The 25,219-nt window shown below is 37.3% G+C and overlaps 1 protein-coding gene across 2 annotated transcripts in view; it reads left to right on the top strand.

The window, feature by feature from the left end:
* CNTNAP5 (contactin associated protein family member 5) overlaps positions 1–25,219 on the top strand; it is an 842,021-nt gene that overhangs the window by 702,114 nt on the left and 114,688 nt on the right. The window contains exons 15-17 of one of the 2 annotated variants that reach the window (XM_059166598.1): positions 175–302; positions 501–671; positions 10,092–10,310. In XM_059166598.1, the coding sequence (XP_059022581.1) occupies positions 175–302; positions 501–671; positions 10,092–10,310 (518 nt within the window). The remainder of the gene's footprint in view (positions 1–174; positions 303–500; positions 672–10,091; positions 10,311–25,219) is intronic. The other variant, XM_059166599.1, reaches the window with a different exon arrangement.

Below are 25,219 nucleotides of genomic sequence, written 5' to 3'. Positions count from 1 at the left end.
TGGCCTTCCAGTCTTTTGTATATGCTTATGAGATGAAAAGCCTTCTGGTTTCCCCTCCCTGGCCTCACCCAGCTACTGCAACTCCCCAGATCACCTTTGAAAAAAGGAGTCTTGGTAAGAGTCCCTACATTATCCACATTTTCTCCTCTTTTTTCTTAAATTTATGTTTTGCAGGACAAATGATACTGGGTTTCTTTCCTTCAAAGACCACTTGCCTGTCACTCAGATAGTTATCACTGATACCAACAGATCAAACTCAGAAGCTGCTTGGAGAATTGGTCCCTTGCGTTGCTATGGAGACCGTGAGTACTAAATTGGAAAAAAAAAAAAAAAAAAAAAAAAAGCTTTCTCTTTTCATTACATAAGCACAAGATGTTTTTATTCCCTTATCCCTTTTTCCTGCAGTGTCCCTCAGTCTTGAAAATTTTTCACATGTCCAATGCTTTTCTACATCTCATTCTAAAACAATGAACCCTGCTTAAGGATATTTCCATTTGCAGGGCACTTCTGGAATGCGGTATCATTTTATACAGAAGCGTCTTACCTCCACTTCCCTACCTTCCACGCGGAGTTCAGTGCTGATATTTCCTTCTTTTTTAAAACCACGGCTTTATCGGGAGTTTTCCTAGAAAACCTTGGCATTAAAGACTTCATCCGACTTGAAATAAGCTGTAAGTGCCCTCATTTATGAATTTAACATAATGTCAACAGAAGTCCAAGTCTTATCTTTGCCACCAATGGCTAGTACATGTTGATACTATCAAATTAATGCCTCTGGTAATCTGTAAAAATAGTCATGCTAATTTCTAGTTCCTTCTAATTGTTTTTGCTTATTTTATTATTGCCTATCAGAATGTTATCATTCTCTCTTCAAAATAGTGTATTTCTCAAATCCCCATAGTACTTATTACAGTGTCCCTTATCTGTCCATGGGTACTGCTTACCTTTTACATTAAGCTTCCATACCCCAGAACTTTTTCACTACAATTTTCATGGAAAGCTTAATGTATTATTATTATGCATTCTATTCATAATTAGGGTCTATTTTTTGTTGTTGTTGTACTTTTGCTCTGAAAGTAATTCCTGATTATTTTTCACCATTAGGACTGTGTGACTACCCAATCAGAATTCCTGCTCTTTTTCAACTACTTCCCCATATGCAGTGGTGCAGCTACACCAGAATATAGATCATTGTCTAACATCCCATTTCCTACACACAGGTTATATCAGTAACGATCATAAAGTTAAAAGAAGAATAATAGAAATGTAGATGGCAAAATGTCCTAATATTGAACACTTCTATGTGATCAGGCCAATTAAAAAAGAAAAGACATGAATGGTTTCTAGTTAACATTAGTCCTTTTTTTTTTTTTAGTAAAAAGGACAAAAACATACCTGTATATTGGTTTGTTCCAGTAATAGTCATATTAAAATTTCTGTTCCTCCTACTTAACTTCTACAAATTTGTGCATGGCTTATCAAAATCAATAGTCTTCACATGTGTATGTTCAAAACAGAATATAATCAGATTTGCCCATCTATCTTAATCAAAGGATACTTTTACTATTTTTAAATTTAAAGAATTTTTTTTTCACGATAAGCAACAGACATGCAAATTTTAGGAAAGGTTCTAAACATAAAGGTAAATTTGATTGATATTCATAAAAATACTTTGTTTTATAATAAATTTCAGGAATTATGATTTTTCCATGTGTTTTCTTCACGATTAGTTCTAGCAACATTTAAATATCTTTGCAATCAATAAGAAAATCACTAAAATATTTTCACTAGAAATTTTATCACATTTGGTAAAATATTATGGAGTTCCTAAATATTGCAGTTGTGTGAGCTCTCTTTGGGTGCAATCTGTGTCCACAAGCCCCGTATTAATGTGTATTCACGTGTTTCAACAGTAGGTCTGAGTTAAACAAGGATAGCATAGTAATTGTACAAATGAGAAATCAGAAGTTGAATTCTGACCCTTAGAACTAAGCCTTTGTATTTGAGTCTGCATGTTCAGAAGCCAAAGGTATAACTGGAGTTGTCTGAATTAACTTCCCTCTTGAATATAATATTTACTATATTCAAGTAATAATGACAAGTAATAAAACATGCTATTTGAAGCTTATATATACGTTATTAAAAATTCATACTGGCATCAGCATTTCTTATAACTTAGACCAACAAAAGGCTTTTTTTGGTAGAAGAATGTTTTTCACTGATCCTATTTAGAATTGCTGGTGCGTGGCAATAATAAAAGCATTTATTTTTAGTTGCTTTTGTTAGTTTTCCAATTTCTTGCACCTTCTGCACCCTACCCCCATATTTCTTCTACAAAGATGGACAACTCCCACCATCTTGCCCTTTTTATGCCATGACCATGATGACTTGTGCTTGTCATTAGATTTCTCATTTATCTGTGTCTACACAGATGTTTTCTATAGTTTGATGGAGGCAGTTGACCTATACTACCAATACTATGAGAGTGATGTGACTGCATGAAATACCCTTTAAAAGTTATTTATTTATTTGACAGAGAGATAGTGCGAGAGGGAACACAAGCAGGGGAAGTGGGAGAGGGAGAAGTAGGCCTCCCGCTGAGCAGGGAGCTGATGCAGAGCTGGATCCCAAGACCCTGGGATCATGACCTGAGCCAAAGGGGATTGGATACCCTTACCCAGGGACCCCCTGCATGAAATACCCTTAAAAGCATAAGTAAAGTTCTAGGAAGAGGAGCTTAAAAATTTGAGAGCTCCAGAGAAAGAAACAAAAGCACTAACTGGAGGAGATGACTGAGGTATTTGCACCAGCTCCCTGTAAATCACCAAGCAGTTAGATGTTTCTTTTGCAGTTATAGAACAATACATACAAGGAAAGAGATCTCTTTAATTGTTAGCCTTAACCTCCTTTTACTCTGAAGATTTAGACTATTAATGGGAGGACGCTCTTGTGGCTTTAGTGTGAAATAAGATCTCTCCTATCTAACTTAGCCAGGCTCTGAAAATGTGAGGTTGAGTTCCAACCATTGCATAATATGGATATAATAACCTCAATGTAAATTTAATAAAAATCAGGCCCTAAGGCCTTTTGATTCATTAAAGCAGCAGCAAATGTCATGGCATATTATCACAAGATAATGAGCAATGATTTAGTGTTAATTACATTTCAATGTCCAATTTGTTTGTACTTTCTGGTACTGTATTTTGTCCTTCGGGTCATACAAAAATGTTTTAAATTCAGGTGGTATTTAATTTGAAGAAAATTTAAAAATCCATTGATGTAATTGTTTGCCATACAGTTTTTTCACCAGGTTGAAGAACATATACTTTTTTGAAACAAGAGGATTTTATATAAAAAATTTAAAATACAGGACTTCATATTTTTCAAAATACTGTATTTATTATTATTATTATTATTATTTAAAAGGAAAAAATAAATTGGAAGAGGTCTTGTATTTCTTATTAACATCTATACTCATCTTTTACCTTTTCTATAGATAAAATTTTCACCCTAAGGGGTTCATAACAAGATACTTTTACAGATCAGCTACTTATAAAGGAAATGGCCTTTAAACACATGAAATGGCTCAGAATAGATTTCTTTTCCATCCCTAAGGAGTATTCCTCTATAACTATCCGAACAGAAGCCTCTGAAGTTGATATATCCATATTGTTCAACAGGGAACAAGACGTCTCCATGAAATTTTCAATCCATTTCCTTCTGGGTCACTTCCAGCTAAGACGTGTGAATTATGTAGCCTTGAAATTAGTCCATATTCTATGAGAAACAAGACATTACACAGTATCATGTCTTAGTGGATCTGTTTCAAAAGAGACTGAGTGTAAAAAATGAGCTAATTTGACAATTATCTCACAATGGTTGTGGGTTGGAAATACAGTTTAGAGTAGGTGAAGAGGAGAAGTGGGGAATTGTTGAGAGTCTGTGTGGTTTAGTGGAAAGAGCCTATTGCTTAGAACCCCAGGTGATTCAAATTTCCAGCCTTCTAAGTTTAATTGTGAACATGTTCTTTACCCCTTTGGTGCTTACTTATGCAAAATGGGACTTATGACATCCATATGCCAATCTGATGTATTTGGCTGCAATTAAGAGAAAACTTGATCTGAACTAGTAGATACAAGGATGGGGATTCACTGGTACTGAGACATATGACTAGGTCCAGAACTGGTGAGACATTTTATTTCTGGTTGGATTCATCAGTTTTATAATGTTTCATAATGTTATCTGGATTCAATTTATTTCTCTCCCTGCACTGACTTCTGAATTTTTTTCAGTCTAAAGCTAGCTGTCCTTCAAGGGAGAGCTACATTTCAGCTAATGGGTAAAACTCCTGGTGTGCAACACCTAAACACCTCTGGCCAAGGCTTCTGGCCATGGAAGTAAAGATTGCAGAGTGGTTTTGCCAGGACCCACCTTTACATGTGCTGGGGGAAAGAGGGAGGAAAAACAATGTGCCTCTTAACTTTTCAGTTCTTGGTTGAGACCCCTGTAATAAAAGAGTAACAAGAGGAAAACAAACAGAAGTTTACCAATCTACACACATTGTGTGCACATGACATGAACAGAGAAAAATGAATAATTCAAACAGGTGGCTTAGAATTATAGATTATCATATAGTATGTTCAACAGAGAAAAATAAAATTATGGAGAAATAATGGACAAAGGAAAGCAATATTAGGTTTTCAAAAGTTGTGATAAATGCTAGTTAGTAAAGTTTGTTATGCAGATCTCTCTGGTGTCATCTCTAGACTGATAGGATCTAAAGATGTCTCCAGGCATGCCTGGGTAGCTCAGTCAATCATCTGCCTTCTGCTCAGGTCATGATCCTAGAGTCCTGGGACCAAGCCTCACATCAGGCTCCTTCCTCAGCAAGGAGCCTGCTTCTGCCTCTCCTTCTGCCACTTACCCTATTTATACATTTACTATATATTTTGTTTTCAAACAAAATTATTCTTGATGTTCACAAGATACTGCACTATGATTTTCATTGTTCAACTCCTAATCCAATTTAAAGATAAGAAGGGTGACCCTAGAGAGACTTAGTAAAACACCCAGAGTTACACAGCTTACACAGTTGGTTTAAGAGTCAGCATCCATGATCAACCTACCTCTTTCTTCCTTAGTGCAACTTCCTATTCTGTTTTGCAAGACTGCCTCAAAACCCAAGAATGCTAGGACTCAGAGAAAATAGAATTTTTTTTTTCTGTGATTTGACACATAAGACATTCAGGAAGTCTTCAAAATTTTAGCAATTTGTATATCCTTTTTTCTTGAGTTGTCTTATCTACAAAAATGTTTAACGATATGTCATATAGTTCATATTTCCCACTTTATAGATGCATACATAGAAGGTCAGAGAGGATAAGTGACTTCTTCTTTGTCCATAAATGATCCTGGAATCTGTTGTATGCCCAACGTGGTATTGGATATGAAGTTCTAGGAGGGGAGAACATTATATAGGAGCCTCTACTCAGAAAGACTCTCATCTTCTAGAAGTACTTGAATTTTCAGCACTTTCCTCCACTTAGCATGTTCTTTCTTTGTCAATCTTGAAAGTACATTGTGAGGTCATTGGGTTTCATTGATCTGTGCATTCTCAGGGCCTAACACAAGACCTGGATTGGTAAAAACCCACTGAAAGGCTAACTGACTCTATAACTTTGTCTTGAACCACAAGGGAGTAAATGAAAGGAAGATATTTGTCAGACAGGTGGGAGAGAGAAAGGCCAGCGGGTAAATTCATGCTTGAGCTAAGGGCTGACACAAGGCTTCTGTTTTTCTCCTCCAGGGCCATCAGGTGATGAACATCCCATCAGCAAAGGAGATCAGGCTTATGTTTGACTCTGATCCCCATCCTCAGAGTCACTAGGCAATGTTGGAAATACCACTTATTTACTTACATTGTTATTGTTTAGTTGTTTTCAGGCACCTCTATTACATATTTTAGCTTTGAACCCCTCCCCCAGGGGCACTGTGTAAGTTTGGGGGAAGAAGATTTTTTTTCATAGAGAGAGTGGGTTCAGAAATGAGCTCCAGAGACACATCACCTGGATTTAAATCTTGACTCTGCCCCATCTGGGTTGGAGCCACTTGTCAGCTCAGCTCCTGCAGCTGCTATATGTTACCTGTCTCATAAGAGTATAGTGTGGCTTAAAATATTAAGGACTTCATTAATGAAAAGTGTTTAGCAGAGTACTTGGCTCTGATTACTGCATTTTACTGATTGTTCCTCAGTTCTAGAGGAATAGACTGAATGAAGTAGGTCTTTAATAGTGACCTAAATAAAATTAAATAATAATAATTAAAATATTTGTCAAGGAAGTTAATGCCATGGTATAAAACTAAAAAAAAAAAAAAAATCTAAAAGAAATTACAAACTTGTATTTAGTGTGTATGGTGTAACGTTTTAATGAACAAGTCTTTAGTTGGATGAAGGCTTCCTATATACCAGCCCTGGTGTTAGATGTCCAAAAGTTTAACTGTTATAAAAACAGACACATAGACCAGTGGAACAGAGTAGAGAGCCCAGATATGGACCCTCAACTCTATGGTCAATTAATCTTCTACAAAACAGGAAAAAATATACAGTGGAAAAAAGACAGTCTCTTCAATAAATGGTGCTGGGAAAACTGGACAGCTATATGTACAAGAATGAAACTCAACTATTCTCTTACACTGTCCACAAAGATCAACTCAAAATGGATAAAAGACCTCAATGTGAGACAGGAATCCATCAGAATCCTAGAGAACATAGGCAGTAATCTCTTCAATATCAGCCACAGCAACTTCTTTCAAGATATGTCTCCAAAGGCAAAGGAAACAAAAGCAAAAATAAACTTTTGGGACTTCATCAAAATCAAAAGCTTCTGCACAGCAAAGGAAACAGTCAAAAAAAAAAAAAAACAAAGAGGCAACCCATGGAATGGGAGAAGATATTTCCAAATGACAGTACAGACAAAAGGTTGATATCCAGGATCTATAATGAACTCCTCAAACTCAACCCACACGAAACAGGCAAACATATCAAAAAATGGGCAGAAGATATGAACAGACACTTCTCCAATCGAGACATACAAATGGCTATCAGACACATGAAAAAATGTTCATCATCATTAGCCCTCAGGGAGATTCAAATTAAAACCACATTGAGATATCACCTTACACCAGCTAGAATGGCCAAAATTAGCAAAACAGGAAACAACATGTGTTGGAGAGGATGTGGAGAAAGGGGAACCCTCTTACACTGTTGGTGGGAATGCAAGTTGGTGCAGCCTCTTTGGAGAACACTGTGGAGATTCCTCAAGAAATTAAAAATAGAGCTTCCCTATGACCCTGCAATTGCACTCCTGGGTATTTACCCCAAGGATACAGATGTCGTGAAAAGAAGGGCCATCTGTACCCCAATGTTTATAGCAGCAATGGCCACGGTCGCCAAACTATGGAAAAAACCAAGATGCCCTTCAACGGACAAATGGATAAGGAAGATGTGGTCCATATACACTATGGAGTATTATGCTTCCATCAGAAAGGATGAATACCCAACTTTTGTAGCAACATGGACGGGACTGGAAGAGATTATGCTGAGTGAAATAAGTCAAGCAGAGAGAGTCAATTATCATATGGTTTCACTTATTTGTGGAGCATAACAAATATCATGGAGGACAAGGGGTGTTAGAGAGGAGAAGGGAGTTGGGGTCAATTGGAAGGGGAGGTGAACCATGAGAGACTATGGACTCTGAAAAACAATCTGAGGGGTTTGAAGTGGCAGGGGGGTGGGAGGTTGAGGTACCAGGTATTGGGTATTATAGAAGGCACAGATTGCATGGAGCACTGGATGTGGTGAAAAAATAATGATTACCGTTTTTCTGAAAATAAATAAGTTGAAAAAAATTTAAAAATAATAGTTGAACTGTTTACCTAGAGTTTGCAGACTAATTGGGGAGACAGACCCTAGAAAGATCATTATACAACAGATGGATAAGTGTTGGAGCAGGGATAAGCCTAGACAGGAACCCTACCAAGGATGGGGGAGGCAGGGGTGGTGGACAGATACAGCAGTAGAGCAAAGAAAGCTCCATAAAGTGGTGCTGTCCATGTAGAACTTAATATCCAGAAGACCAGCTTTACAGAAAGGCTTTTAACAAAATCTTTAATGTTTTTCCTCTCCAATTCTCACCAATCCTTACCTTGGTTCTGCAGAGAGAAATAAATTGAGGTTCCAGTTATCTTGCATTTAGTGTTTATTTGATCTTAAGATGTGCAGGGCTGCAAGGTGGCATCTGTGGCCTGAATAAGAAACAGGAAATTGCTCAAAGAGCCAACTTCATTCTTATTTAATCTTTTAATTGTTGAACACAATTTGTTCACCTCAGTTCTCTCTCCTTTAATGCATGGGTTTCTGAGCCAATGCCGTGGGACTGAGTCTGTCACAACTCACTATGTCACTATAACAGCAGCAATAGCAATCACTTTGAGTACATCTTATGGGCCAGATATGGTTCTATGAAGTTCATCAGGATTAAGTCATAAACAACCTGACACTTAAGTATTATTTTCATTCCCATTTTTCAAATGAGAAAATTGAGGTGTGATAAGATTGGAAATGTGGGTCCAGAGTACATGCTTTCAAGTCCCAGTCTAGGGCCTCTAACTCTTTTAGGTTTGGGCTCACCTTGACCAGAATGCAAAACATTCAAGCTCTTGGTTACTTGAAATTCTACCTACTGGGGGGCTTCTTATACTAAGGCTCATTCTCTGTTTGGATTTGAAGGCTGAGAAGGGAGAGTCCAGGGTGCTATTCGACATGTGTTATTACTGATAATTCAGTTGATGAGTTTGTCAAATAAATACCCATGTCTTGTTTTAGGTGTAAAGGAGAGGGGGCTGTGCAAGGTGTTTAGAAGGAAGGGAAGGTCTGTCATAGGAAGGCTCCAGCTCCAGGGACTGAAAGGGGACTGTCCTCTCATCAAATAAACTTATAATTTGCCTCTCCATATCCTTCAGATAAAAAAAAAAATCTTATTTAATAATGGAAAATACAAAAAACATATTCAATAGAGAAAAATAGAGAAGAATTCTACTTTTAGAATCAAATTCTTTGTCCTGTCGGAGAAACTGAGAAAATTACACTTCTTTTCTCACCCATGGAATGGGAATAAAAATTATATCTTTATCATGGTGTTGTTTTGAGAATTAAAATGACAGATTAAATGGTCAGAATTTAAATGGTCAGAATTTAGTATAGCACTCAGCAGAATTCATTGTACCTATTGTGTCCCTGCTACTTCTCTTTCTCTATCTCCCTCAATGGCTATGTCACCACCACCATCATCATAACCATCACCACCATCATCATTACCACCAACACTATCACCACCACCAACACCATTAATGCCAATACCAGTACCACATCATCATCATTGGTATTATTACTCTTGACTGGGTGACCTATGGCATGTGTGATATGCAGATTTTTATAGAAAGGCAGAAAGAGTCATGGAAGAGGGATGGGGACTTATGTTTGATCCCAGGAACCACTACTTGCAGGATATATCCTTGAGATAAGCACTTAAACTTTGACTCTCCTTGAAAAAGAGGAAAAAGTTCGTAAGAATAGCATGAATGCTTATAATCACATGTATTAATGAAATAAGATGGAGGAGATCACTGGACATTCAAGGGTATGAATCCTCTCCTTACAGGAATGCAGGCATAGCTAATCCAGTATCTACATATATCTATGAAGACACAATTGAAGACAAAATAGACCCAGAAAACCCAGAGCCTTGGCACTGATGCATGTTTATCAATTGGTATCTGTGGCTGTAGCCCTTATCCTGTTTCCTAAATTCTCACAATGAGTACCAAATGGGCCATAAAAGAGCTTGGGACTTAATATTTGGTAATTTTCACAACTAACTGATAATTTTAATACTGCAAAGATTTCAACTGAAAACTTCCTCACCTTGTAATGGTGTAGTCATTTACACCATTCATTCAGTGTGTGCTTGTGATCTCAATGCACTGACTGACACCTCCCCTCAACTTCCTACCTGTTCCCTTGTTGGTTTCAGCTCCATCTGAGATCACTTTTGCCATCGATGTTGGGAATGGCCCTGTAGAGCTCATAGTTCACTCTCCTTCTCTTCTGAATGATAACCAATGGCATTACGTCCGAGCTGAAAGAAACCTCAAGGAGACTTCACTTCAGGTGGACAACCTCCCAAGGATGACCAGGGAGACTTCAGAGGAAGGTCATTTCCGATTGCAGCTGAACAGCCAGCTGTTTGTAGGTAAGGGACATCTTGAGTTCCCCCTGTGCTAATACCTTATAAGACTTCTGTATGACCAGACCCAGAGAAAATTATGATTTTGTTTCAGACTTGAGGGATGGTTAAAATGTGTCACAAGGCATTTATAATTATAAATTTGATTTTACAGATTTTTTCATTCTAGCTTCATAGCCATGGCAATAAGAGATTATGCCACCCCTTAGCAAATTTTGAGGTGGTCTCAGATTTTGTCTCTTTTCTCCTTGTACATATTATTTTCAGATGTTCACAGACCCCTAATATTTTTCATTCTTATAGTCAAAATACACTTGTAGAAAAAAAAATATCAGCTATTTACACCTTAGTAGGTGTTGCCTCTAAGTCAGTGAGCACCCTTCACCCTTCCTAGTGATATCTGACTCCTGATAATTAATGATAACTGTGCAATAAAACATGTTACAGTATCTCAAAGGGATGTGTCACCAGTCATATGGTGGAGGGAGGAGCTACTGTTTTCCACAGGTTTCTTTGATGCTCCCTGAAATCACATCATTCAGGTCACTGCCTTACATTGGCACAGAAAAGCAGGTCTAGTTCTTGAGCTGATGTTGCTCCATTGAGCAGTTCCTCCTGAGACTCAGAATTAGTTTCTGGACAAGTTGTTCATCTGAACTGACTGCCCCTGCTTATAGTGGGTACCAGGAAGTTTTCAATGTCATTTACTGAGTCCATTCATTCTTTCATTCCATAGTCACTAAACACTGAAAACAATTCAGGCACCTTGTTGGATGATGGGCATTGAATGATAAATTGTGTGGTGACACTACTTTCAAAGAGCTTGTGTGCCTGTTTGTATGTGTAAGAAAGACAGACACTGAGAGACAACAATATATAGGAAGAGAATTTAGCCACATGAGTCTAGGTAGGAAAGGGCAACCTCACAGCTGTAATTTAGAAAGGATTTTTTAAAAGTAGGTTGAGTAGCACTTGCAAATCTTGAAGGTACAAAATAGAGCTATAAATAATAGGGCCATTGTAATATTATCAAAGCTAAGAAGCTATTCTTATATAAAATTTGAAGTTCAGATGTTTAGAACAGTGGTATAAGTAAGGTCCAAAATTTTCCAGTCAACCCAGATTTAATTTTCTTTCCTTATTTATTTGTTTAACCAACTCTCACACAATAGAGTTTTACTGCTAGTAATAAAATGCCCTCAGCAATCAGCAGGAGTTTCTTACAAGTTTTCTTTAAATTAGTTTTGAACAGTTTTTAACTCTGACAAAAACAGTCACTAAAAGCATGCCAGCTAAAAGAGAAAAAGAAGTAGCAGAATATGTCATATTTTCCCTTCTCAAGAGGAATCATATTTCTTTCTTCATCTGTCATGTTTTACCTATCTAGCAGAAGCTATAAGTGATTAAAGCATTTTTATGATTATAAGACATTTACTTAATTAATAACCTACATGAGTGATATGATTTACTCTTAAAATATTTTTGAAAATTTATATTGCTGTTTTAATTCTATTAAAACATCACATTTCATTTCTCTGAAGAAGTTTGCTAGTCATCAAGATTTAATGTCTTTTTTGGTGAAATCAATTCAAGTAGTTTGCAATTTTCATAAATTATATTCCATGCCAAAGTTTAATTTATCTTCAGGCAGTATTTATGAATCTTTCTGGCAGAAAGGTGTACATAAGATGGAATAATATTTTTTATCCTTCCATGCAAATTTCATGTCATTATGAAATTATCATATGCCCTGAATATGTGATAAACTGTGTGCAAGTCAAAAGGGAAAAGTCGCAGCTGTGTTTCATGGCAGGTTTTTATCTCCAGACGTTTCAGTTAAATTGATCACAAATGCAATGAGTTGTAGGAGCATGTCGATGGTTTTGGAGGACATATCTTGCTCGAGCTGGAGCCAAGGTCAGCTGTGGTGAGAGCACCTGCTTCAGTTATGTTTTTCTCCAATAAGTTCCTTCTCTGATGTTACTCTGCCTTATTGAATTTGTCTTAATGTACTTTAAGAAGAAGAAGAAAAAAAAAGAAACATGCTGTTGGAGGTCATTTTAGTCTGCTGGTTTGAATTCTGTTGTTCAGTGTTCAGCAATACACTATTTAGAAATGTCAGGTGGCCAAAAATGCTGAAGTCCCAGTATTTCCATTTTGTATAATTTAGTGGTCCAAAACCAAAAACCAAAACAAAAAATAAAAACCCTCTACTTAGCTCTAAGAGCCCAAGTGGAGAATTGCATTCCCTGTCATTCAGAAATTTAGAGACATTGAATATTTATATTTTCTAGGCAGAAAAAAAGATATCATTGGTGTATACTTCTTCCCAGGGAGAGATTGAAGGTAGCAGTATTTAAATATTCATTTGGATATGCCTATCTGGATACTTTTAGCCACTAAAGGATCTTTCAATCAAAACAGAGCATCATTCAGCATTGTAATTGCTGGTGTAGACGTGTGCTCGTGAGTGCTTCCTGAGTACCAGAAACAGGTTAGATTTTGTAGAACAGGATGTACCTCTTCACACTGCTCCTGTCATTTAAATGTGACAAGTTGAAGTGCTCATACATGAGTCAAGGCATGCTGGATTCCCAGAATCAATATTTTTATCTTCAGACTTTTATCACCATGATAGTTAGGGACATTTGCAACCCTGCCATCTTACTGATCACACTTTTTTTTTTTTTTAATTATTATTATTGTTTAACAGAATAAGAGAAACTTTATAACACATAGATTCTGAAATGTATGCTGCAAGTATGTAATTATCTCATCGATGAAACTCTTAGAGGTATTAGCCCTCTGGTTTGCTGTTCCCTACAAATGTGGAATCCAAGAACTAGCACCCACTGCTGGAAATGGAGAGACATGGGTGTGTAACCCAGGTCAAGAGCCAATAAGCCACAAGACATTGGTTAAAAAACACCTATCCTTTGTATACTCATTGTCTTTACCTGCAAAATAGAAAAGAAAAGTTTGGTATCTTACCTCCCAGGACCCAAGGAACTACAATCTCCATGTTTATGTTAGGAATGACAATCATCCTTATCCTCATTCTCCCCAAACCTGAATTGCGTCTTTCCAAGTTTGCTGCAATTACAGACATTTTGTAAATATCTGGGCCTGTGAGCTTCATTTTCATGTGATTTTACTGCCTTCTTCTTATTATTTTTGTTTTGTTTTGTTTTGTCTTTCATGGACTTGTGTTTTGTTTTTTGGGTTTGTTTGTTTGTTTATTTGTTTGTTTTGGTCTTGGTTGTTTTTTGCTTAGCTGTTTAATTGTGTCAATGTAAACTGAAGCTGCTCACATTTTACAGTTCCTTGGAGAAAATACTAGACTATGAAAGAGAACAATACGATTCTTGATAAATCATTAAGTTCAAAGAGATCCCTAAAAATGTTGCTTCTGCCTCCCTGCCGGTAGCGAACTATTATTTCTATTTTCAGGTGAAGCATGTCAAACTTAGTGGGGTCAGTAGTGAAACCAATCAGGGAGAGTGAACACACAATAACCTTGATCTCTGGCACAACATAGACAGGTACTCTGTGGCAAAATGCAGCCACATACATGAGCTGCCAGAAAGTATATATGTGCATAGTTACTTATATTTATCCTTGAGAGTGACTCAGGAGGATGGCTTTCCTGATGCAGCCCAGTAGAGTTTTCTATTTGAGAGGATATAACATGTCTCAAAGTACAAGAGAAGGTATGTATCCTTTTCTCAATTAAAAGTAACTGAGGGGGGGCGCCTGGGTGGCTCAGTGGGTTAAGCCGCTGCCTTCGGCTCAGGTCATGATCTCAGGGTCCTGGGATCGAGTCCCACATCGGGCTCTCTGCTTGGCAGGGAGCCTGTTTCCTCCTCCTCTCTCTCTCTGCCTGCCTTTCTACCTACTTGTGATTTCTCTCTGTCAAATAAATAAATAAAATCTTTAAAAAAAAAAAAAAAAAAAAAAAAAAAAAAAAAAAAAAAAAAAAGTAACTGAGGGGCACCTGGGTGGCTCAGTCCACTAAGCATCTGACTTCGGCTCAGGTCATGATCCCAGGGTCCTGGGATCTAGCCCCACTTCTGGCTCCCTGTTTAGAGGGGAGCCTGCTTCTCCTTCTCCTTCTGCTGCTCCTTCTGCTTCTGCTCTCTTGCTTTCATGCTCTCTCTTTCTCAAATAAATAAAATCTTAAAGAAAAATAACTGAAAGGCCTATTTCAGCATATTTATTCAGCATATTTATTATATAAGCCATAGTGCATTGAAGATGTTACTTAACATTACATCAGTGGTGAAACAAAAAGTAAAGGAATTATTGTATTTTCAACATCACATAAATTTCTGATAATATCTAATTTACCAAAAATGTTTAAATTTTTTCAAAGGTAAGTCATATAACAAGTATACTTGAATTATTTCTCTTAGTAAAAAAAAAAAAATGTGATTTCTGATGTTCCCCATTAATAGTTAAATACAAGAAACTGTTGTGACTAGTTTAAGAAGTTGGTAAGAGACCTCAAAACACCAGCAGGGTAAGTCCCAGAAATGCTGTGCTTTGTTGTTGTGGACAAAGTACCTAGAGGAGCCCCTATGTCCACTTAATAAAAAATTCTTTGATGCAAAACAAAACAAAATACAACAAACAACAACAACAAACAATGATGCAGAGCTACATGCTTCCCCATGCATTTTCTGTCCCCAACACCAGTGTTCCATCAAATCACATTCTTATAGCTTGAAAGTGTTTTGAAAAAAAACATTGGTTCTATTTTTATATTCAGAGAAGTGAAAGATTAAATCACCGTCTTATGCAAAGTTTTATTTCTTCTTTAAGATGTTCAGAATTGAAGACATTTAACCTATTCCAATAGCCCATTTTTAGTGTTTTCTGTACCCCTCAATAGTCCAGAAACTTTTTTGAAATGTTTATCTTCAACCCCTTCTGCTTTAAATGAAGCTTATTTTATCATATGTTGGCTTGCAATGGATTGATAATAGGTAATTGGAGGAGAATGTAAAGTTATTCTGTTGGATTGATTGATTGATTGATTGATTGATTGATGTTGGTAAAACATAGCACAAATCATACTGTCTTCTTTAAAGGAGAGTGCCATATGGCATATGGAATCATTTTCTCAAGCAAACCCAGGGAAAGAAGCCTGAAGCCTGAGATTTAGACTACACAAAAACCCAATGTTAGAAGTAGTTATTCTGTTCCTCTGGCACTACAAGACATCAAAATTTATAACTCAGTAAAGAAAAAAAAAAAAATTAGGGCAGTGTCATTTACATGGAGCTTGGGTGATAATCATTAAAAAAAAAAAAAAAGTAAATCCAGACCTTTCTGGAAAATAAAATCAGTATTCCTTGGACATTCAAGGACCTGATCTAAGGGACAGAAGGGAGGTGAGAAGTTGTTTATGTTTTGTTTTGTTTTTTTGTTTTTTTGTTTTTGTTTTTTTTTGTTTTTTGTTTTTTGTTTTCCACTGAGTATTAACAATCAGGGAAACACCAGGTTGGAAAAAAGCAGACCCAGCAAGGCATGCAGGTGCTGGGACCCTAGTGAGCCTGTTTCAGTTTCTCCAAGGCTTTGTCAATATAGCTGAGGATTCAAAGAAAGAGGTGAGAAAGCCCTTGAGCAGAGTGGTAGAAGGGAAGAAAATGTAATCACAGTCCTCTGAAAGTGTTACTGGCAGATTTACACTCAGTTCGCATATTGTTACCAAGTTGCCTTTGATCCAAGAAGGAAGGGATTTGGCTTCAGAGTCACTTGTGTAGGTGAAGGCGATTTTGCAGAAGTGAGAAGTGCCATGTCTCAATTCAGCTTTTTCCATCATCCATGCACCACGCTGAATGGTGCATTGTCGTCTCGGGATCTATTTATGGTGTAGAGAGAGGCTTAGGAACCCATGGTAGACATGGAAATGTGCTGTTCAGGTCCCCCTTCAAGATGGACTTGTTGCCCTGCTATGAGAAAGCCGTTGACAGATAGTCTTCATGTGTCTGCCCCTTCAGGGACTGCGTCAGCTCCAGAGAAACACCTAGACAAAGTCACAACCTTTGCAAGTGTGTCCACAATGACCTTTTGAATCGAGGGTATAAAGGTTTGTCCATTTTGGCCCAAAGGATTGTCCATTTGGCCCGCAATTCTCATGGGTTTCTTCTAGCTCTGGTGCTCTCTGTGGGGTTGTTCTAGACTGTCCTTAAATATGCACTGCTGCTCTAGCACCCCCCACCCCCTCCTGCTTTCTCCATCTCCCATCTACAGGTGTGGTTCCCAAGGGCATCCTTAACACACCTCTTGCTGCACAGCCTGCTTGCTGGAGAACTCAACCTGAGCCAGAATCATATATTTCTTATAAAACACACATACACACACACATACACAAACAACTTTTTAAAAGTTATAGTAATCTCTTAAACAAAATTTATTCTTCATTTCTCCCCAGGATTAGCCATAATATAACCCTTCCCCCCTTATTTTATTTTTTTTCCTCCAGAACACTCTTTAAAGCTGATGGGTTCCTTAGTGTTGAGTTTGCATTGTTTTAGTTCTTTTTAAAGGTCTTCTCCCTCAGTGTAGGATGGATACCTTTACCCCTATCTACTTGGCAGACTCCTCTTCATTAATGACACAGCCTTTTGATGATTCAAATCCAATTTCTTCTCATAGGGGAGTGTACTCCCCCACTCCACCCTCTACCTGTGATCATACCCTTCACACTAGGTTATAATGATCTGGTTATTGCCTGTCTCCCCTCTAGTGGTTTCCTTGTGCACAGACACAGTATCTAATTTATCTTTACATCCTTGTGCCTGGTGCAGGTTCTCTGATGTATTTTGAATTCAGTAAATGTATAATCAGTTACTGAAAGTGATTGAATGCAAAGTTCCAAGTGCTGGTCCTTTTAATACTGGCTTTATTTTAAGTCATTACCTTTTCTGAGCCTCAGTTATTCCATCTGCACACTGGGCTTAATAATCAATACTTCATAAGTCAGTTGCAAAGATTAAATGGGCATTTTTTCCTTTTATTTGGAATTCTCTATCAAAGCTTATTAAATAAGAGTTGCAAGCAAAATATCATTTTAAGTGGGAATTTATTTTTACCCCCATCCCAGGGGAATAATAAGACACTGCTTTGCCTGGAAATTTATAAGATTTGACATTTAAAGGACATATTCAATTAGTGCAATAGCTCCCAGGGGAAGGATCCTGCCCCCACACTGGGTTTTATCCCTTCTTTGCACAAATCAGCAGAAGTGTCCCCACGTGGTAGTGTATCTGATGCATGAATGCCTCAAAAGCTGAGGTAGGGCCTTTACAAAAGGTAACATTACAATGGCCGTTGTCTTAGCAACTAGCTTTCAAAGGGAAAGGGATTTTCAAAACCCCATTTTCAAATTGTTAAGTGGTATGTATAAGCATGCTCTGAGCTGTTGTTACTGGATTCCTTTTGCTGTTGTTCTTGTTTTCCCTGTGCTATGGTGGGTGAAGATGGGCTTATTTATGGAAAATCCTATCAGATCAGAGAAGGTGCCCAGTCCAGTCTCTCCATTTGTGATTCAGTGATATTTTAAGTTTCATAAAATAAGCTGAAAGCCGTCCACATCCAACACCCATTTGTGGTGACATCCAAGCAATCATGATCTTTTGCAACTGCCCTTCTCTTAGCTGGTGCTGCCAGTGAGGCAGTAGCAAAAAGCCAGACCTTTTTTTTTTTTTTTTTTTTAATTGGAATAATTTTCAGGTTTTGTTTTAATTGAAGTAATTTTTTAAAGTTTATTTATTTATTTATTGTTCTTTTAGTATCAGCCTTATTCTCTCTTCTTTCCTTGTCCAAATAACTCTAAGGTCTAACAGATTGTGCATGACTTCGCCAGACTGGGGAAGAAACACTGAAAGGTATCTGATCCTTTCCCTCCATTTGCCACCGTGTACTTCCTCTCATCTCTCTCTCTCTCTCTCTCTCTTTTTTTCTTTTTTTTGGACACAATTTATTTAACAAATATTTCCTGAACATACTCTGTGTTATTAGCCCTAGGGTAGGCAACAGGAGCATGAAAATGAATAAGATCCATTTGGTGTTTAAGAAGTATGGGCTTTGAATGGAGAGGAAAGGCTTTAAGCCAGGTGTCTGAGAATATGGTATGGGGGTGCATATCCAAGGACGGTTAGTAGGGCTAAAGGGGTGTGGCTTTCAAGTGTAACCTGGAGGCAGTTTCCAGGCTATCCCTCATGAAAGTGTTGTTCAACAGGCCATCTTTGGAGTTACCTGCTTTACTGGAAAGAAATTATTTGCATTTCTACTGAATAAATGTCATCCACTTTTTTTTGCTTTATTTCCAAGTTTCAGGGACACACCATCAAATGTGAGAGAGATGCTTCTCACATTTGATGGTGTGTCCCTAGTCACACTGCAGCCATCACATACCCAAAGGAAGCTTGGAGTAAGAAAGAGCTCCAAAGTGATTGCTGCAGAAATTATCAATATGTCATGACAGTGTTAAAAGATTGGACAGTGAGAACTGGTTACCCTTGACTCTACAATGCTACTATCCTATTTAGTGAATTGCAGCCTTTAAAAAAAACAAAAACAAAAACAAACAAACAAAAAAAAACCCATATACTTTAGGGTATCCTGGCATCACCCATAAAATCACTCTAGGCCAGGAGAAATATTAGGGGAAATTCTTAAAGTTTATAATCATAGAACTTTTACTATATATCCTTATTTCTTTGAATTGGGTCTGTGCTTTAGCTTCTAGGAGAGTATCTGTTCTCAGTAGGCCCATGCTGGAGAAAACTAACATGTGATTGTCAGGGGCCCAAGCATATGCGAAATCCAAACACGGGTGCTAGTAGGACAATGATTTGGCCAGGCGGCAGCTGGGAAGAATGTAAGTGTTGCCGCTGACTGTTGTGATGACCTGAGCTCATACGCTATTTCTCATCTCGTGGCTCTTGCAAGAAAGGCAATAATCTCTCCTCTTAACCCAGGAGCCTTTGTAACTTTTCTTTAAATCTATTTTTGATGCTGATTTTTTATCTCCCAAAACGTTGACAGAAGGGAGCACAGCGAGGCATCATTTGGCACTCATCTTTGCAGGATGGGAGATAATTGTGGTATCACGATGGTTCTCGTGGCTATTCTAGACTGATGCTTAGGATTATGGAAACTTTTCTGTCCCATCATCTTGATATTGTTCAGGGGTACCTCTAAATTATATGCAAAACAATAATCAGCTACCTTGAACTGAGGTGGGCTCTATTCACTCATGGTTCCACATTAGCAACAAAAACAGAAACACAATTCAAGTGCTTGCTTCTTTCTTTCCCTTCCTCCTGAATTGTAAATAATAACCAAATGGGGATTTCCACAGAATGCATATTTAGTACTCTGTCTGGACGAAATGTTGGCCCTGCCCTGCTACCATTCTGTTAAAAAGAAAGCAAATGTTTGTTTTTGGCCAGGAGTCTTGAAAACAAAATTACCAGAAAAACAAGCCTCTTTGCAGAAAACCCAAGTAGCAAGACACAAACATGCTGATACTGTCAAAGGTATTCCTCAATATCCAAATACCACATGGATTAATAAATGGCTTTTAGAGATGTACATAATTCTATAGCAAGGAGTTTCATTTGAAACGATATAATAAATTATTTCTCTTATAATCTTTATAAGATATAATAAATTATTTCTCCTTTTAGAAAAAGGAGACCAATCACACTGTACACAATATACATAATAAATGAAAATATTTATTTTAAATTACACAATCAATATGCAAATGCATCCTCACTGAAAATTAGTCAGTAATACCTCCAACTACCCTTATTAGAGGCAACTGATATTTGTCCTGCTCATGAGATGTTCCAGGCATTGTTCAAGTTCTTACATACATTTAGGTACCCTTAGGAAACACTGAAGAATATTATTATTTGTGGGTATATTTACATAAATGATATATTTATATGTATTATACCACAGCTTTCTCACTGTTTTTGTTTATTTGTTTTTGTTTGTTAGTTTTTTTACATCTAAAATATGCCATGGAAACGATAACAGGCCAATATAAATAGCATTTTAAAACTGTTATATAGTGCTTTACCTAATATTTTCAGTTTTTGCCTATTTTGTAGCCATGTTTGTTTTATGTTTTTAATGCATCTGTAATTTGTTTTAGGTTCTGAGGTAGGATTGTAATTTTATTTACTTTCCAAAATCATATTTCCCCATCTCCATTTATTTCATGGTTCCTCTTTTTCCTAGTTACTTAGAACTGCAGTGTATATCATAATGTAAAAAACCATCTCTCTGTATAAAGAGTCTATTTCTGAATTTCTTAGAAATGTCTGGTTTCCTGGGGTGCCTACCTGGCTCAGCTGGGAGAGCATGCAACTCTCAATCTTGGGGTCATGGGTTCCAGCCCCACATTGTGGTGTGGAGCTTACTGAAAAGCAAGAACAGAAACAATAACTAAAACTATAAACAAAATCAAGGAATTTATGGTTTCTGTTTTATTTAAATAGTTTTGTTTTTCCAAATACTGCACCAAATCACACTTACAGGGTATATTTTGATACAGATTTGGATAAGTTTTACCCCTGTGCACACCTCACTTCTTTTCATTTTAAAAACTTATTAATGATTCTCAATCATTTTCCCTTCTTGTGGAATTAGCTTTTCATGTTCTATGAAAATAGTTTTTGAGGGGCTGTTGATTGGATTTTATTGTGTTAAAGAAATTAGCTGTTCATTACTGGATCATACAGACACATATTTTACTTATTCAGGTATTCTTTAGGTGTAAAGGTAGAATTATATTTTTTCCTTCATATAGGCACATCTTGTTAACTTCTAGGTATTTTGCTGCTTTTGTTATTAAATAGGATTTTTTCCTAGGTATTCCATTCTCCAGTTGGTTATTGTTGTTTTATAGGACAGTGATTGATTTTGTATGCATTCTTCTATCTTTATTTTATTTAATTAATTAATATATTTTCAAAAGATTTTATTTATTTATTTCAGAAAGAGAGAGAGCACAAGTGGGGAGAGGGGCAGAGGGAGAGGAAGAAGCAGATTCCTGACTGAGCAGGGAACCTGATGCAGAACTCGATCCCAAGACCCTGGGATCATGACCCTAGCTGAAGGCAGGTGCTTAACCGACCAAGCCACTCAGGTGCCCCCATATACTTTTATTTTAATTGTAATAATTTGTCATTATTGTTTTGGGGGGATTTTCCAGGTAGATAATTATACTATTGTGCACATAATGAAGTATTTTTAATGACTATGTATGAGCAAAATTAATTATTTTTTATTGTAATCAATGCCCCAGCTCCATTTTGGGAAATTTCTTTAAAAAAATAGAATAAGGCCAATGATAATAATATTTTCATGGCTCTCGATGCATATTGCTGAATTATTCTTGAGAAGTTTTTCATAGCATTCATTTCCACCAAACAAACAAATAAGAAATACTTTCAATTTGCTGTTAAGTGATTCTAAGTTAACAATCTCTTTCCCAATTTTTGGAGGATTAGTGTTTTATTTGAAGTTCCACAATTTATAGGAAGATTAAACCAGAAAGTGTCTGTGAAGTACATGCTTGGAAGGTGCTTTATAAGAAGTAAACTCTTAGTTTAAATTGATGTTTCATCATTATTTTACTTTTTAAACATCCAGTTAGTGTCACATCTATTATTAAATGATGTGTGTTTTTGGTTTATGAGCAAGAAATCACTGTATCTGGCCAAACTCAACCAGATGCATGCCTTGTTCTTAAGAAAATCACATTTTATACTTTCCTTCTGGTACCAAGGCTCTGTCATTTGGAGGGGTGGGATAAAAGCAGACGATAATCGATGGTTAGTCTTTATATTTATTCATCATGTATATGCTAAATCTGCTGCCACTTTAAAATTTGGAATCTAGGTGGTAAATGCACCTGTAGTTCAGCTGGCTATGGCAAATCATAAAAACAAACAAAAAACAAATAAAAACAGCTACTCCAAGTTCAAGGTCAAAAAAACAACTAAGAAAGGCAGAAAGATGGAAAAAGAGGAAATTATTAAATGTTTTCGTGAGTCAGGAGCCCAGCTTGGTACATTCACTGTTTTATCAGGAGTCCTCAACAAGGAGTTCTGTTTGAACTTGTGGAGGAAAGAAAGTAGACACCCAGGAGAGAAATAGAGGTTTTTGCATGTGGTGCCAAGGACTACAAAATAATTTATCTATTCCTCTGAAAGTGATGAGCATTTGTGAAGCTGCCACATGGAGGTTTTCTAAGACATATTTAGAATGATGACAGTGACATTTTCACGAGTTGATTTGTACTCAGGTGAAGGAAATGTATTCAAAATGAACATGAACATACCAAGGGCCAACTGTAGAGTCTCGTGCAGAATTGCTTCTAGCTAGACCAGCCAACTAATGGTGATAGTTATCAAGAAGAGTAAGGGCAAAGTAAAGAGAATAAATACATGCATGTATATTACTTGCTGGAAGAAACCATATTAGAGATAAGGGTAAGAAGGTAGAAGGATCATTTAGTTATAGTACTGATTCAAGTTGTCTAATCAGATCATCCATTTTAGGATTTTAGAGCTTCCAAGGTATGCAGGCTTTGAAGGTCAAGAGATCACAGTTTGACACCTGGCTCTGCCATATAGACTCTTTTTGATTCTTGACACTGGCCAAAGCAATCTCTCTAACACTAAATTACTTCAACTAGGTCATAGGAATAATATGAATACACTCTTTCCCTTTGGGTGTTCAGTGAGTTAATGATAAAGTTTCTAACATACACGTATGTTTGAAATGTTATTATTATTATTATTAATATTTTTATTAGAAATACTGCCCTGATTCTCTATCAGCTTTCAGATTAAATGCAAGCCTCAAAAACATGACTTTCAGCTGCTTTAAGCATGATGCTACAGTTTTGTTGTTGTTCTTCCTCCAATGTTTTAGTAAATCTTAGACAAGATGTAGACAAGTAAAGAGCAAAGTTATCTTAGAGTAGCATTGAAAAACCAAATACCTACAAGGGGCAGGAAGGCAATATAAATGAATGAAGTGGCCCTGGTGCAGAATGTGGCCAAGTGGGGATTGGGTTCCCCATCTTAAAAGGACCGACCATGGTGCAGCTGCAGTGAGCTTTGCTGTGCAGGAAAGCACATTCGTTGTTAACAGATTTGATTTTTTTTTTTTTCTCAAAGATTTATTAGAATTTTAAAAATATCTCTCATTTTAAATAAAATTGGGAACTAATTGAAATAATTAAATACTGGGAGGCAAAAGTGTGGGGAAGGGAGGTGTGCATATGAGTGCTGGTGTCTGTGTTTTTAATGACAGGGATAGTGTACTGTGATCTGCGGAGCACATGGGGAAGATAACGTACTACATAAATGCAAAGTACCTGAAAAGATCCAAAGTCAAGACAAACCAGAGGGCACTGGGGAGCCATTTGTAGTTCAGAAGTCCTAGGTGCACTTAAGTCAGAGAAGGGGATGTGGGAAAAGGAAGCTAGAGAGGTAAGTGGGGGCCAGATCTTTCCTACTGTATCCTCTGTGCCACGGAATTTGAACTAGATCCCAAGGACAATCAGTAATCTCTAAAGAGCATTAGATAGGAATGGCAGAATCCAAGTTTCAAATTCGGTTTATCTTTCTGATTGTCAAGTGTTGAATGGATGAGAAGCGTGGTCAGTTGGAAGGCTGTGGAAAGGAATCATGTTGAGGTAAGGACCATGGATCTCGGTGTACAAAGAAGCAGAGGGTACTGTATGTTAACAATACTGGAATAAAAAAGGAGAAGGAGGAGGACAAGGGGGAGGGAACGGAGAAGGAGACGGAAAAAGAAGGAATAAGAAGGAGAAGAAGGAGAAACAGCAGCCAGAGATATCTGGAAGAGCTGGGGGGGGGGGAGTGAGTGAGAAGGGGGAGGGAAGCTTGCAGCTGCGTCTCCACAGAGTACGCAAGGTTCAGAGAACATTTATGCCTGCAACAAAACTCTACACATAGCAGGCAATGCCAGAAAACGGACAGCACCAACAACTTGCCTGGGTGTGAGTGTGGGGGAGGAGCATCTTTCTGGAATTATTCTATTCTTAGTCTACCTATTACTTCTCCCTAAAGAAAAAGGAACCTGACCTCTAGTTCTTATCCTATGACAGTCAGGTGAGAAATGGAAATTTAGCTCATTTCGCAATTTAGTTCATAGTTCTTTGTGTCATGCATTTTGTCAGCATCTCAGAGTGAAACGGTCCTCTTGCTTTGGATCACTCTCTCTGTACTCTACGTCTCAAACCTCAAGGAGTGCATTTCTGCCTGAGAAACCACCCCAGCCACTTTCTCCTCCATTTATAAACGTGTTGACTAAGTCACACGCAAGAAAATGTGCAATAGATCTTGCATTCTCCACCTCTGCTAGAGGAAAAATGCCACTAACAAGATATATGAAGAGTTATTCAAATCTACCACAGGGAGTGACTGCAAAATAAGGGGAAAAAAAACAAGACAAAACATTTGACTACATAAATCCTCCTTTCTTTATTCTGCATGATCTCTGGGAAAGAAATAATGAACCTTCCTTTATGATCTGCTTGTACTTATAATGGATTTATCTTGTGGTTAAAAGGAGATTTAGTCACTAAAATTAGGACAGACAGGAGAAAGCAATTTGGGTTTGACCTCCTGGCCTTTTTGAGTATCACTTATACTTATCAGACCTGAAAATACAATAGAGTTTCAACATTATTTCAGAATAAAATAGTAGATTAATCCTTTTGGAGTGTTAAATCGGTCTGTGGATGCAGCCAGTGACTGGCAGACACCTATTTATGTGTCTGTAGACCTGGTGTGGTTCTGGGAAGTTGCAATACTCCCTCATCCCCATTCTATACTCCCATCAAACCATTTCCA

This window comes from Mustela lutreola, chromosome 3 (genome assembly GCF_030435805.1).
Source record: "Mustela lutreola isolate mMusLut2 chromosome 3, mMusLut2.pri, whole genome shotgun sequence".
In the NCBI taxonomy this organism is placed as follows: Eukaryota; Metazoa; Chordata; class Mammalia; order Carnivora; family Mustelidae; genus Mustela; species Mustela lutreola.
Note: the sequence above shows the minus strand (reverse complement) of the source record. Positions and strands in the feature narration are given on the sequence as shown.